Below are 15,700 nucleotides of genomic sequence, written 5' to 3' on the forward strand. Positions count from 1 at the left end.
GGATACTATATAATGACTCAGTAATACGCCAGCGATCAGCAAACCATGTACAGCTGTAACAACTTAGATCTGAAATCCATGTGTAGCTTCTATCTAATTATCTGCGTATCACCTGTACACCCGCCTAGGAGCCGGCGGTGATTGACAGCTCAACTGGACGATCTGTCTGCAGATATATCTACCAGTGTGTACCCAGCCGTAGTTTAGGCTGGTTAGAAATGTAAAGCTGGGACCGGACGCACCTGTTTCCGATCTTTTTCTTACACACGCTGCAAATCTTCTCCTCTGTGATCACGCACTTGACCTGCTGATGGGAAATCCTCTCCTCTTGTACCTGCACGAGATGGGAACAATCACTTGCACAGAATTCCTGTTCACAAAATACGGAACACAACATTTCCGATACTAAAACTGGGCTATTGAGTATGGTGATGTCACAGTGGGGGTGTGGCCACATCATTATGGGGGCATACCTAGTGCTCATGATGTGACCTCCTCTCACCATATGTAACTTCCCTCCGTGTATGTTCACATGTCTTCATGCTCAGCTTTGCCGCAGAGTGAATCTACGGCATAGGCATCGCAGCATGCCAGGCTGCCATTATTCCTATCCAGTGTTCGCTCCGTTCATTGTTCTGGCTGAGAGTGTGACCATTAGCGGGCATGCGTGGTGCAATTACTTTGCCTAAAGCATATTCCCTTATAATATACTGCAAATGTATAAATCCTATAGCAAACAATTATTACTATGGTTCTACACAAACTCTTTAGCAACAGGTACATTCACAACGCCCGTTCCAATGACTACAAATAACTACTTTTGTTAAAGTAATAAAAAAAAAAAAAAAAAAAGATTTGAGTTATTGCATGTTGGAATCCAAGTCCGTCTAGAAGACCCACCCGTAGGAACTCCGCATGCAGAAGATTCTTCAGGACTTGGTTGAAGCGCTTCCTCTGAGCGTTCTCCTCCAGCACCTTCTCCAGGAAGACCTGAATGTCTTTGATCTGGGTGTTTACCGGTAGGAGGTCTATGGCCTGTAGGGAATCAACACCGTCAATAAGACCTTACGCCAGTGTACACATCACTTACTGATCACTACAGGTGGGAGGCACAGTTCATAGTGCGATAGTAATCAGACCACATATAAGCTATCGGAGACATTATAGCTTATTAGGTGGGGACCGTACACTAATGATTATTGAATGTTATCTGAGAAATTGGGGTAAACAAGAGAAAAGAGGCTACATGGAAAATAGAGGAAAGCCAAAAGCAAATAATAAAAAAAAAAAAAGAAGACTAGACACCAACAAACACTGAACACTATGCAACAAGAAAGCATATAGGGCCTGATCCAATGTTACTGGTATTGTAATATACGTCCATTTGAGAAGGAATTTGCCTTTGTGAGTGAACCAGAATAAGGGCCAATGCGTGATCTAGTGAACGACCACACAATATATAACATTTCTCCGCATCCGAAACACAAAGGGATTGTCAGCCACATTGAAGGGCCTGATTCTGGTTCACTTCAAAGCACATTGGGCTTGCTAATGGACAAAACCATGTACACTGCAGGTGGGGCAGATGTCACAGGTGCAGAGTGTTCAGGCCCATAGTGCACACATACTGGAAGAATTGTTGTCCCTATCCTTCGGAACCTGGCAAATTGTTCAAAAAAGGGATTTTTGTAAGAACTTACCGTTCGAATCCCTTTCTCTGATATGGTCCTGGTGACACAGCTCAACACTGGGATGTAGGAGGGTCCGAAGGAGCCAGGCACCTATCCTAAAGCTTTAGAGGGTAGGCTCCTCCCCTACTGCATCCCTGGACTCTTCAGTTCATCTTTCAAAGCCACTGGAATACATTAACTCAGTACAAACGCCTGCACATATTATATGCACATTTTATAACAGAAAACTGTTAACTTTTAACCATTTTAACATGAACATCATGAAACTTCTGGCATACTTACTGAGCGTAAGGGAGGGATCGCTGTGTCACCAGGACCATATCAGAGAAAGGGATTCGAACGGTAAGTTCTTACAAAAATCCCTTTTTCTCTTTCAATGGTCCTGGTGACACAGCTCAACACTGGGACGTTCCAGAGCCGGTCCTTTGGGAGGGTACGCTCAGGTCTGCAGCTCTCAGCACTGCTCGCCCGAATGATGCGTCCTCCGACGCGAACTCATGGAATCTATAGAATTTGGCAAATGTGTGAACAGATGACCAAGTGGCAGCTCTGCAAACCTGCTCAGCTGTGGCCCCATGTCGAACCGCCCAAGAGGTGGCAACTGACCTGGTGGTATGCGCATTTATTTTGGCCGGTACTGGTCTACCCACTTTGGTGTATGCAAAGGCTATCACAGACCGCAACCACCTAGCAATAGTCTGCTTAGATGCAGGCCAACCAATCTTGTGTACGTCATACAATACCAACAATGTGTCAGTCTTCCTGACACTCTTCACTCTGTCCACATATATGCGTAAGGCACGCACAACATCCAAAGTTCTCAACTTGTCCCTTTTCTTAGAACCCTCTGGGGGTTGAAACACAGGTAGAACTATCTCCTGATTTAAATGGAAGGTAGATACCACCTTCGGTAAAAACTGAGGCACTGTTCTTAAAACAGCCCTGTCATCATGAAAAATTAAGAAGGGAGATTTACATGACAAAGCTCCCAATTCTGAAACTCTTTTAGCAGATGCTACTGCTAACAAAAACACTAGCTTCCACGTGAGAAACTTAAAGTCAGCCGACCTTAAAGGTTCAAATGGTGCCTTTTGAAGGCATTCCAAAACCAGTGATAGATCCCAAGGTGCTACTGGTTGCTTGTATGGAGGTTTCAACCTGGATACTCCTTGTAAAAAGGTTTGAATTTCCGGCAAAATGGCTATCTTTTTCTGGAAATAGATGGACAAGGCCGAAATCTGCACCTTCAGTGACTGAAGGCTTAGGCCCGATGAAAAACCATCTTGTAAGAATTCCATCATTCTTGATAGCTTAAAATGAGATGTATGAGCCTTTCTTCTCTCACACCATCGAATGTAAGTCTTCCAGACTCTATAATAATTTGCCGAAGATACAGCTTTTCTGGCTTTTATCATAGTCTGTACTACTGCCTCAGAAAACCCTTTTCTTTTCAAAATGGTGGTTTCAATAGCCAGGCCGTCAAAATCAATCGATCTGAATCCAGGTGATTGAAAGGGCCTTGTCTTAGAAGGTCTGGTCTCAGAGGTAGACGCCATGAGTCCACAGACAACCTCTGAAGCCTCGAATACCAGGATCTCCTTGGCCAATCTGGGGCCACTAAGATCACTGGAACCTTCTGCCCCTGTATTTTCTTCAGAAGTCTCGGTAACATTGGTACTGGTGGGAATGCATAAAGGAGATCTCCCTGCCAGTGAACAGTCATGGCATCCACTGCCTCCGCTAGTGGATCCCTTGTTCTGGCATAGAACCTGGGTACTTGACGGTTGATCCTGGATGCCATCAGGTCCACATCCGGAGTTCCCCACATCGAAGTGATTTGGTGAAACACCTGAGGGTGTAAGCTCCATTCCCCTTCCTTGAGCTCCTCCCTGCTCAGGAAGTCGGCTTCTATATTCTCTATTCCTGGGATGAATATAGCCGATACAGCTGGAACATTCTGTTCCGCCCATAGGAAGATTCTGGATACCTCCCACATGGCCAATCTGCTGCGTGTACCTCCCTGGTGATTCAGATACGCCACAGCTGTGGCATTGTCGGTCTGAATCCTCAAAGGGAGGTTCTGTAACCTGTCTCCTGCCAAGGAAATGACTTTCCAGACAGCTCTCAGCTCCAAGATGTTGATTGGTAACGCTGATTCCTCTGCCGTCCACAGGCCCTGAAGCCTGAGATCCAGGACTATTGCCCCCCAGCCCCTGAGACTGGCGTCGGTAGTTACTATCAACCAGTCCCAGGTCTGTAATGACCGACCCCACTGAAGGGAATCTACTTCTGTCCACCATTTCAAGGATTCTCGGATGTCCGAAGACAGCACTATCATCTCGGATTTCATGGTCAAAGTGTTTCCTGACCAAGCTGATAAAATGTTCCATTGGAACCTCCGAGAGTGGAACCTGGCAAATTGAAGCGTCTCGAATGACGCCACCATCTTCCCCAGGAGCTTGAGGCACCTCCATACTGAAATGCTCTGAGCCCTGAGAATCTCCTGGACTAGGGTGACCAGATCCCTGGCCTTTACCTCCGGGAGGAATACCCGATGAAGATGGGTGTCCAGTATGACTCCCAAGAATTGGAGCCTTTGTGACGGTACCAACTGAGATTTTTGCAAATTTAAAATCCAGCCGTGAGCCTGCAAAAAACTGATGGCCTCTGCCAAGTGACTCTGCAGCATGGCTGCTGACTCTGCTTTGAACAGGAGATCGTCCAAATAGGGTATTACTGTGATTCCCCTGAGCCTCAGCACCGCCGCCATTACTGACATTATCTTTGTGAATACCCTTGGCGCGGTTGCTAGCCCAAAGGGTAACGCCCGGAATTGTAAATGCAGGTCTCCTATGGCAAACCTCAACAAGGTCTGATGCTCCGGGTGTATAGGAACGTGCAAATATGCGTCCTGGACATCCATGGACGCCAAAAATTCTCCCTGGTCCAGACTCAGGAGTACTGACCGTAGAGACTCCATTTTGAAATGGTCTACCCATAAATGAACATTTAGAGACTTCAAATTTAGTATTGGTCTGAAAGACCCGTCTGGTTTGGGCACCAGGAACAGCGTGGAGTAAAAGCCTTTCTTCCACTCTGTCTTGGGGACTAGTGTCACCACCCCTTTTTCCAAAAGGGAGTGCGCTGCTCTCACAAGAGCTGTACGCAGCCGTGCCTCCTTTGGTAAGGATGTGGGAATGAACCTCTTCGGAGGTGGCCCTCTGAAAGGGATTTTGTAACCCTGTGTTATGATGTCTAGCACCCAGGCATCCTGGTCTAGAGAAGCCCAAGCGTCCCTGAAGAGCGTGAGACGCCCGCCCACTTTTGTCACTGTCGGGCAAAGCCCCTGACAGTCATGCAGAGGGTTTATCCTCTCCTTTATTGGCAGGCTTCTTGTGAAAAGAGCCAAATTTTGACTTTTGTGTCTTGCCTCTAGAGGGCTGAAACCTTCCCCTGAAAGACTGTCCTCGAAAGGACGCACCACCTCTAGGGGAGGGCCGAAAGGACGGCTTAAAAGCAGAAAATCTGGACGTCTGCTTTGCTGAGGAGGCCGGCAGGAATGTACTTTTGCCGCCTGTGGCCTGTTTTATAATCTCCTCTAATTCGGTACCAAAGAGTACCTTTCCTTTGAAGGCTAATGTTTCCAGAGCCTTCTTGGACTCATTGTCTGCTTCCCAGGCTTTTAGCCAAAGCACTCTCCTGGCATTAATGGAGACTGTGGACACTCTGGTTGCCATTTTAATAGCTTCCTCCTCTGCTTCAACTGCATATTCTGCTGCTGCCTTAATCTTTTCTGCCAGCAGTAATGCACCCGGGTCAGCCTGCAGCATGGTGCATAATTCACCAGCCCACTCTATCATGGCCTTAGAAACCCAGGCTGAAGCAATAAGGGGTCGTAAGGTAAACCCCACCCCTTCAAAGATAGCCTTGAGGTTTCCCTCCAGCTTTTTATCCACAGAATCTTTAAAAGCTGCACCGCCCTGTACTGGTAATACAGTAGCCTTGGACAAACGTGCCACTGAAGCGTCCACAACCGGGACCTTTTCCCAGAGCTCCGCATGAGACTCTGGCATGGGGTACAGACTAAGGAATCGCTTAGGCATCTGAAGCCTCTTATCAGGAGTTTTCCAAGCCCCTTCTAACAATTCCTGTAACCCCTCATCTGAAGGAAAAGTAACAGCCTCCTTCCGCTGTCGCTTAAAAACACCTTTAACAGGAGTCTTATCCTCCACAGTCAGCTTTAAAGCCTGCTTCACAGCTACAATGAGATCCTCTATACCAGCAGCAGAGTTCTCTTCCAAATCATCACCCTGATCCCAGGGGATGTCAGTATACTCTCCTTCCTCTTCATCTACCACAGTAGTTAAGGCATAAGACCTTCTAGGGGTCCCTGCCACATCATCCATTTTGTCCAGCATTTCACTGAACCTGTTAATCCCTTTTGCAGTATCCTGCATCACCTGGATAAGTGCAGGATCTGCCTGGGTAAGAGGCAAGGAGCCAGACGACTGCTGAGATGATGGCATAGGTCTCTGTGATTCTACCAGCCCATCACTCTGCCTGTCCAAAAGCTGCACCAAAGCGTTTACTGACCTGCCTAGGGCCCTGGCCCACGCAGGTTCCATATGCTCTGCCCTATGGGGATCACTGCCCATGGGTCTCACATCAGCGCAAGTAATACATAAGCCCCCCTTGGCCATCTGCTCAGGGACAAATTTTTGTGTGCAAACATTGCACGCGCTCAGTGCATTAAGGGCTCCCTCCCCCAAAACCACAGCCTGATGCTCAGACATAATGCAAGTGATAAATGTATATCTATCAGTATACACAGTGCAAACAATGTACAAGCGTTTATACAGAGGCAATGCACCCAATCACTTATCTGTCTGTTGGTTTCAACTGCGGGGAAGCGATGCCCAGGAAATCCAAGTCACTCTGCCAGGATCAGTAAGCCAGCTCAGCTCCGCTGCAAGCGTTCTGAAAGGCGCCAAAGTCAGAGTGAAGGAAGAGACCACAGGTCCCTGCTGCTGCGGGGTCCGTGACCTTTTGGCGCCAACCACCCCCAGCAAGCCGCTCCTTAGGTAGGATTTCCTAGTTCCAGTGTCTCCCCCTCAAATGGGGATCACTTGGAACATGCCTGTCACAACGCTGCTGTCCTCTCATCTAGGAGCTCAGCGTGTAAGCTCCGCATAAAATGGCCGCCGCCATCACGGAGCGCCTGTCCCCCATGATCCCCACCTAAGCGTGGAGCCGGTTTCAGGGTACTCCGGAGCCCAGGCAGCCTTTTAGAAAAGGCTATAAGCGCTGCACAGGGGGACCAGACAGTGTCTCCCCTGTGCACAGTGAGCTGACAGGACGCGCTTCTGTCAGCTCCTGCTGCGCTAGCAGTGTGAGGATTCACTATGAGAATCCTCACACTGTGCCTACCTAGCTAGGGTAAAAGTTAATAAAATAATAAAAATCCCCTAACTACTCTAATTCTTCGGCTGCTCCTGCAGCCCTTTAGAATAGCACCCACTCCAGTGGGCACCTAACACGAACTGAAGAGTCCAGGGATGCAGTAGGGGAGTAGCCTACCCTCTAAAGCTTTAGGATAGGTGCCTGGCTCCTTCGGACCCTCCTACATCCCAGTGTTGAGCTGTGTCACCAGGACCATTGAAAGAGAAATATCATCTCGTGTGCACCCAACATGTCCGACTGATCCAATCCTCTGTGGGTCACATCCTACAGTGTATGTGCGGCAACCAACCACCCAACATTTCCCCTTTCACAGAGCAGGTACGGGGAAAACATCTCCTTCCCAGGGGTACAGCACATATACCATGTGCACTGTGAGATGCATTATGATGTCCTCCTCTGCTTTCATTCCACCTTCCCTGCCATACACCTAGGTAAGGGGCGCAGGCTCTTATGTCTTTGGGAGGATGGAGGGCGTCCAAGGGACAAAAAATGACTCCAAGACACGCGTGCTTCTGGATCTATCTCAGGACCCCACATTGGAAGTATATCCAGTAGGTACAAGATCTAAAACTTTGGGGGTATTTTATGGGTCAAAGCCAAACACTAATTTAGAATTATGAATACATATGAATTATGTATTCATCAAAACTTAGGAGATTCATTTGTGAGAGGTAAAATACCAATCAATCAGCTCCTAAGCTCTTAATCATAACTATCATTCTTCAACCTTTGATAAATACCCCGATCACCATTGAATGATTATTATCCGGCCTTTCCTAAGAAAATTCAGCCTGGAATGACCTTTCGAGCCCCCGTTTTGTGCTGATATCACATAACGCCCCAATCAGGTACCGCCACAGGAAGTGTGAAACTTGCCCAGCCATTTGCTCCCAGGGTTTGCGCATACCCCGAACATTGGGGACGAATTCGGAATCGGCCCCCATGTACGTTTGGGAAAGAGCATTTATATATGCCATGTATCTGGTTTCCTTTTACCTTCGTCGTGTTCAGTTTTCCATGATGCTGCTCCAAAACCGCCAAGACGGCAGCAATGTTCGGTTTGGGTTCATCCAGCTTAAACTTAATGGGTCCCAGGCAGTGTGCGTCAGGTGGGGAGAGGTACATCCTGATCAGCGACAAATATACCTGCAGCACAGAGAGAAACCTGCTGTTAGGCACTGTACAGCCACGGTATCAGCATGACAACCCTCCGCCATGACGGCACATATAATAGAACTAGTCCTGTATATATGATCACATAGAATACAGGCAGCGTCACAGATTATAGGTTACACTTACAGGATATTTCCCCAACAAACCTCATCAGTCGCTCACTGAGTAGCCGCAGGTCCAGGTGGCATCTGCCACCGTATAACAGGGCAGCTAGACGGATGTCTTCATGTGCCCAACGTTTCCGCTCATAGCACTGCCCAGCTGACATTCAGAAAGGCCCACTTAAATTCAGACCCATCAGACTCCAAGAAATACGCCGAGCACACGCTGTTTGTGAACATGTTGGATACGGCCATATACAGCGCTGCGTGCCACTAACGTGTTTGCTATTTCACCGTTTATATGTGTCCTCATACATGCACCATACGCAGGACAATAACGCTTTATATTGCATTATAAAGGTGTGATTGTCCTAATGTGGACTTTTCCCTTTATTATACATCTTCATTGGTACATCGAGCCCTGGGTGCAGTACTTGTGATCAGTGTCTTTGTTGCACAGGAATGTTGTACAGTGACAGATGACACATAATGATGTGGCCGCAGGTCACTGGTACTGGACCGGTCTCTTGCTCCGTTAGAAAGACTGCACAGGTTTTCCATACTGCTTATCGTGTACTCGGTACTTAGGTTTTAACAAATGCACTGTCACAAAAGTCGCAACAATGCATGGCGCGGTCACTTGTGTTATCTGAGTTTTGGGTCTTTGTTCTCTTATAGGGGCCAATCTGTCTTGGAAGCAGCAGTGATAACTCTGTATGTACAGGCAGCAGGAGGCCCCTATTACAAGTAGACGCCTCCTGTTTTAGTAGTGACATAGTAATTAAGGTTGAAAAAGGGACATTGGTCCATCGAGTTCAACCTATCTGACCTGTAACTACTGACGTGAGTAAGTCATATCTATAGGATTCCCTTAGTGGCCAAAAATGCATCTAGTTTTGCTGTAACCACCCCACCGGCAATGAGTTCCAGAATGTTACTGCTCTAATGGTAAAGATTCCTCTTCTTAATTCAGTACGGAATTTCTTTTCCTAGAGCCTCAGTACATGCTGCGTGTCCTAAGTATAGGCCTGTTAGTGACCAATCATCTCCCAGTTCCATATGATTCCCAATCCTGTATGTGAACATACCAATCATATCACCGTTCTACCTCGGTTTCTCCAGTAAAAACATATTCAGCCTGGTTAACCTATCTTTGTATTCTAGTGATTGAAGACCTGTTACTAGCTTAGTCGCCCTTCTCTGTACCTGTTCCAATTCATTTATGTCCTTTTTAAGGTGCGGTGCCCAGAACTGAACACATCAAAATGTAGAACCTTTGGCATCTGAATTAGCCCCAGTGTGTACTAGGTACTTAGGTTAATCTTTTAGCTCAGCAAAGTCAAGGTGCGCTAAGAATGGGACTATTTGGAGAGATCTGGGTACTGTTTCAGGCACGGTGTGGGCAACCTGGTAAGGAAAAGGTCACACTTACATCTTTATTGCCATCCTTGGTGTAATCATAGTGTTTGTGGCAATACCTGGAAGAAGAGATGAGGGACAATGGTCAACTGCCTAAAACAGTGGAAAACAAAAATGCCAACATGACATTCCAGCTGATCAGTGTGTGTGTGTGTGTGTGTGTGTGTGTGTGTGTGTCTCAACATGACATTCCAGCTGATCAGTGTGTGTGTGTGTGTGTCTCAACATGACATTCCAGCTGATGTGTGTGTGTGTGTGTGTGTGTGTGTGTGTGTGTGTGTGTATTTATTCGGCAGGTTAACACTAATAAGGTTGACAGTCAATTGGTCAACAGGTTACAGGTCGAAAAAACAAAATGTTGACATACCTTAGGTCGACACAAGCAATAAAGTAGGTCGTCCTAAAAATTAAAAGGCCGACGTGAGTTTCACATGTCCAACCTTGAAACCGATCAACCTTTTGACCATGTCAACCTTTTTTCATGTGTTGACCGACCTTATTAATATTGACCTTATGACCCATACCCTTTTGCCTACAGCTGAGCCCAACTAGAATAGGCAAGGACAGGGCGGGATATCTATAACAGGAAATGAGGAATATAATGAATGTGAGCATTGTAATGGTAAACGAGCGAGCGCTCGGGTCACTACTCACTGCTCCGCCATGCTGGTGTCCTTCAGGATGTGCACATAAATGAACAAAGCTTGCTCGTGTTTGCCCATCCGGCCCAGGAGAAGAGCCCGTTCCTCCAGCAGTCCTGCACAAGAGCACCGGCAAAACGCGGTCAGATGTACAGTAATAATACAACAACCCCTTAGCCCCAAAGGAACATCAATCTCATTCTGTGGTCAGTAAAAACGAAGACAGAACCGCACAGCATGCTGGGCCGTGTCCTCATAAATGTGCAGACCAAGGAGAAGAACTCACCATCAAACGGGAAATCGCTGATCAGACGCTCGGGCTGGTAACAGTTGGAGATCTCGAGAAAATTTAGCAGTTTGGAGCGAAATTCTCCGCCATCCTCCGGGAATGGGCACCTGAGACGCTCGTCATTACTGGCAGGTCCTGCAGAACATAAACATCGACTAGGCATCATATAGGTGATCTACGGATGCACATCACATCTGGGTAACATATGTCCCCATCTATAATCCGGCCCTCCGACACGTACCTATAGCTTGCATCAGTGTCTGCACCTTCTCACAGTACAGCTTTATCAGACAGTTGTGAAATTCCGGATCCCGGTCTTCCCAGATCAGGATAATATGTTCCTGGAATATCGCAAAGGACACTCAGTCACACAGCCCACCAAACCAATACCAAGCAGCCAAATGGACATCTGGCAGAATCACCACGTGCAACTGTATTTCTCTTTCCTCAATATATGGAGTAAAACACAAGTTTCTGGCTTGTATAGAATTTGACAGCCACAGATATGTCCCCCACATCTACCCTGCGAATGAGTCGCACGTGCGTACTAGTCGTGATTGCAACTAGCAATGGCAGGCAACCTGTTTGCAGGAGCAGGGGTGTGTGTGCAGTACACACACACATCCTTAAGTATGCACTAGTCCCTGAACACTTGGGAAGCGGTGAGTATGAGCGTAGACTCATCTGTAATGTGGAACAGAAACACTGGAGTCTGGTAGCTGGCAGTCAGTGAATAAAAGGAACCTCAACATCTGACAACTAGTGTACATGGTGCTTATGTGGACAGAGAAACTGTATGACCCACTAATAGAATATAATAGGGGACATGATAGAAACTTTCAAATATATCAAGGGCTTTAACAAGGTACAGGTGGGAGACATTCTTCACAGGAAGAGGAGCAGCAGAACACGAGGACATGCACTGACACTAGAGGGAGGAAGATTCAGGGGAAATGTGAGGAAGAATTACTTCACAGAAAGAGTAGTAGATAAGTGGAATAGCCTCCCAACAGAGGTGGTAGACGCAAATACAGTAGTACAATGTAAACATGCTTGGGATAAGCATATTGATATCCTTACAAAAAAATAAGGATCAAATATGGTTTGAGGTAACATGTTTAAAAAAAGGGGCAGACTAGATGGGCCAAGTGGTTCTTATCTGCCGTCAAATTCTATGTTTCTATGTTTCTATAATGAAACACTTAAGGGTCCAGCACACGTACCGACAGAGAGAGGAGAGCATTCTGAGCGATGTTGCTTTGCTCAGAACGCTCGGTCTCTCACAGCGCTACAGAGCGCTGTGTGCTGAGCGAGACGTCAGGCAGTTTTCTCCGTTCAGAACACTGGCCCCGACCAATTAATTATCTGCAAGCAGGTTATTCATCACCTCTGGATTCAGATCGGTGGGGCCGCACATTTAAATCGCTGTGTGATCTACACACACACAGCGATTTACTGGCATTTTCTGAGTGAATTAGTAGAATAATGTAAAATCGTTCAGAAAATGTCTGCATATTGACCCATGTGTGGGGCTCATAAGGGGGTATCCATTGGTTCTTGTTGATAGATCTATAGTATCTAGACAGTCAATAGGTCTACCCCAAAGGGTCAACACGCAATGGTCAAAAAAGTAAAAATTTCCAAAAAAAAACCCATGAAAAACATATTGCACTATTCATGTGTCCTTTCCCGACCGGCTCGCTCTTACTTCACCATCCATATCGTCCTAGAGGGAGAATAGAATAGTGTGCCGAGCATTGCGTAACACTGAGCCTAGAGCATGGCCAGCGAGTGTAGGAGTTACACTAATTGGGTGCCCATGTCAACAGTTGTTGACATTAGCACCCAACTTTTTGGAAAAACTCTGTCAACTTTTTAATGCATCTACCCTTTTGCGCCTGTCGACCTTCTGGGGTAGACATATTGACTGTATCTAGACACTCTAATAAAACTCAGTTCAAGTGGCGCTTAATACATAAAAGTCATGTTTCACACAATAAAAATAATTTATTACACTATATACACACAAATAAAAAATTGAAAACAAACCACCCGGGGTCAAAGCAAATTATTATTATTATTTAATATAAAACCGTGCAATAACTTGAGTTTAATAAATGTGTGGTTTCAGCTGCTTGTGCTTTTATATCACCCGCAATGATGCGCTTCAGTTGCACCAGATATTACTATGACCATTTCTTCTAGTGATTTTGGTCCGATATAAAAGCAATTCCTTATTGGCCATGTTACAGTAATAGGAAGATAATCATCAGCCTAGATCTATAAAAGGTATATACGGTACTTATGTAATATCTGGGCTCCCGTTTTTCTTATGAGACCGTGTCCCCTCGCCACGCTTCGGGCACGGTGGCTCGCTGCGCTCGCCACACTATATAAAATCAACTCCATGCGTATTTGGATAGTAGGGGTATGGAAAAAATGGGGTGCATTTAACATGGGAGTCCAGATAATACATAAGTACCGTATATACTGTATCCTGACATTTGTCATGTGTATCCCTAGAGAATATGTATACCATGTAACGCCTGCCTGCCAATTGTGGCTGAAAGGAACAAATTTATTTCTCACCAAATACGGAATTGCCAGGAGTCTGAAGTTTTCCAATAAAAACTTTAGCACGAGGCTTCGGGGTAGACTTTCAACTTCTGGGAGGTCTTCCGTAAAGATCTTCCAAATGACAAAACGGACAATTACTAAGGATTCTGGATTGTCATCAATAAATAGTCATTTCATTTATAAAGGATTAAAACATAACAAGGAAACAGGACAAACTTACATTGCCAATAATAACATCGGTAATGATACAGTAACACCGGCCCGCGCTCCGACAACATCCCCGGACGGAACCCAACAAACATGACTTCTCCTATAGCTACTGCTGTAGTCTAGCCAGATGCATACACAGTGGCTGCAGCATTACTACAGAAAGCGGCTTACACGCTGTCCTATGTCAATGCCAGGCCTGTACCCGGAGGTCCTGATGTAACAAGCTGTAAGGAACATCCAGCAAGACGTCCTGTGGTACATGCACCACCCAGAAGCCAGCAGCTCCAGGTGTCAGTGAAGGAGCATATGGATTGCATTCATTATTGTTGCATGAATTGAGGCCCCACACAGTGTGACAATCGGTAAACTCCACACACCGCGGCAGGAGTTCTCTAAACCTTGTTACACTGCACAGTTTATGTCATCGTTACCTTTAATCCATCTTCAGGATAGTCCCTGAGCACCCAAACGCAGTACTCAAATATCAGTGACATTTTCTCCGCCCCTGTAAATGGGAGAGGCACAGATTCATTTATATTTTGTTTTAGGATAATAAAATTTAAAAAAAAAGTTCTGATCTGAATAAAAGTTAGCACATTATATGGCAAATCTGCACAACGATCTGAAGTCGTCATTAAACTAATTAAAAATAACGTGGTCAACACTTACATGAATATACACCCATATTAAAAAGTTACCGGACTTACAGGCAGACACTATATTAGTATTCAGTCACAGGCTGCTAATTATTAATTTAAGCAGCGATACGGTACAGAAGCTGTAGCGGGCAGCGATACCTGACAGAAGCTGTAGCGGGCAGCGATACGGGACAGAAGCTGTAGCGGGCAGCGATACGGGACAGAAGCTGTAGCGGGCAGCGATACGGGACAGAAGCTGTAGCGGGCAGCGATACGGGACAGAAGCTGTAGCGGGCAGCGATACGGGACAGAAGCTGTAGCGGGCAGCGATACGGGACAGAAGCTGTAGCGGGCAGCGATACGGGACAGAAGCTGTAGCGGGCAGCGATACGGGACAGAAGCTGTAGCGGGCAGCGATACGGGACAGAAGCTGTAGCGGGCAGCGATACGGGACAGAAGCTGTAGCGGGCAGCGATACGGGACAGAAGCTGTAGCGGGCAGCGATACGGGACAGAAGCTGTAGCGGGCAGCGATACGGGACAGAAGCTGTAGCGGGCAGCGATACGGGACAGAAGCTGTAGCGGGCAGCGATACGGGACAGAAGCTGTAGCGGGCAGCGATACGGGACAGAAGCTGTAGCGGGCAGCGATACGGGACAGAAGCTGTAGCGGGCAGCGATACGGGACAGAAGCTGTAGCGGGCAGCGATACGGGACAGAAGCTGTAGCGGGCAGCGATACGGGACAGAAGCTGTAGCGGGCAGCGATACGGGACAGAAGCTGTAGCGGGCAGCGATACGGGACAGAAGCTGTAGCGGGCAGCGATACGGGACAGAAGCTGTAGCGGGCAGCGATACGGGACAGAAGCTGTAGCGGGCAGCGATACGGGACAGAAGCTGTAGCGGGCAGCGATACGGGACAGAAGCTGTAGCGGGCAGCGATACGGGACAGAAGCTGTAGCGGGCAGCGATACGGGACAGAAGCTGTAGCGGGCAGCGATACGGGACAGAAGCTGTAGCGGGCAGCGATACGGGACAGAAGCTGTAGCGGGCAGCGATACCTGACAGAAGCTGTAGCGGGCAGCGATACCTGACAGAAGCTGTAGCGGGCAGCGATACCGGACAGAAGCTGTAGCGGGCAGCGATACGGGACAGAAGCTGTAGCGGGCAGCGATACGGGACAGAAGCTGTAGCGGGCAGCGATACGGGACAGAAGCTGTAGCGGGCAGCGATACGGGACAGAAGCTGTAGCGGGCAGCGATACGGGACAGAAGCTGTAGCGGGCAGCGATACGGGACAGAAGCTGTAGCGGGCAGCGATACCGGACAGAAGCTGTAGCGGGCAGCGATACCTGACAGAAGCTGTAGCGGGCAGCGATACCTGACAGAAGCTGTAGCGGGCAGCGATACCTGACAGAAGCTGTAGCGGGCAGCGATACCTGACAGAAGCTGTAGCGGGCAGCGATACCTGACAGAAGCTGTAGCGGGCAGCGATACCTGACAGA

The 15,700-nt window shown here is 47.3% G+C and overlaps 1 protein-coding gene across 1 annotated transcript in view; it reads right to left on the bottom strand.

Annotated features, from left to right (window-relative positions):
- The window catches only part of VPS39 (VPS39 subunit of HOPS complex), a 37,108-nt gene that overhangs the window by 3,582 nt on the left and 17,826 nt on the right, over positions 1 to 15,700 (bottom strand). The window contains exons 16-24 of the mRNA XM_083165789.1: positions 13,993 to 14,066; positions 13,364 to 13,462; positions 11,016 to 11,115; positions 10,772 to 10,909; positions 10,499 to 10,601; positions 9,858 to 9,903; positions 8,148 to 8,297; positions 901 to 1,035; positions 243 to 334 (exon numbers count right to left, since the gene is read on the bottom strand). Of these exons, the coding sequence (XP_083021915.1) occupies positions 243 to 334; positions 901 to 1,035; positions 8,148 to 8,297; positions 9,858 to 9,903; positions 10,499 to 10,601; positions 10,772 to 10,909; positions 11,016 to 11,115; positions 13,364 to 13,462; positions 13,993 to 14,066 (937 nt within the window). The remainder of the gene's footprint in view (positions 1 to 242; positions 335 to 900; positions 1,036 to 8,147; positions 8,298 to 9,857; positions 9,904 to 10,498; positions 10,602 to 10,771; positions 10,910 to 11,015; positions 11,116 to 13,363; positions 13,463 to 13,992; positions 14,067 to 15,700) is intronic.

This window comes from Crinia signifera, chromosome 12 (genome assembly GCF_055691185.1).
Source record: "Crinia signifera chromosome 12, ASM5569118v1, whole genome shotgun sequence".
Lineage (NCBI taxonomy): Eukaryota > Metazoa > Chordata > Amphibia > Anura > Myobatrachidae > Crinia > Crinia signifera.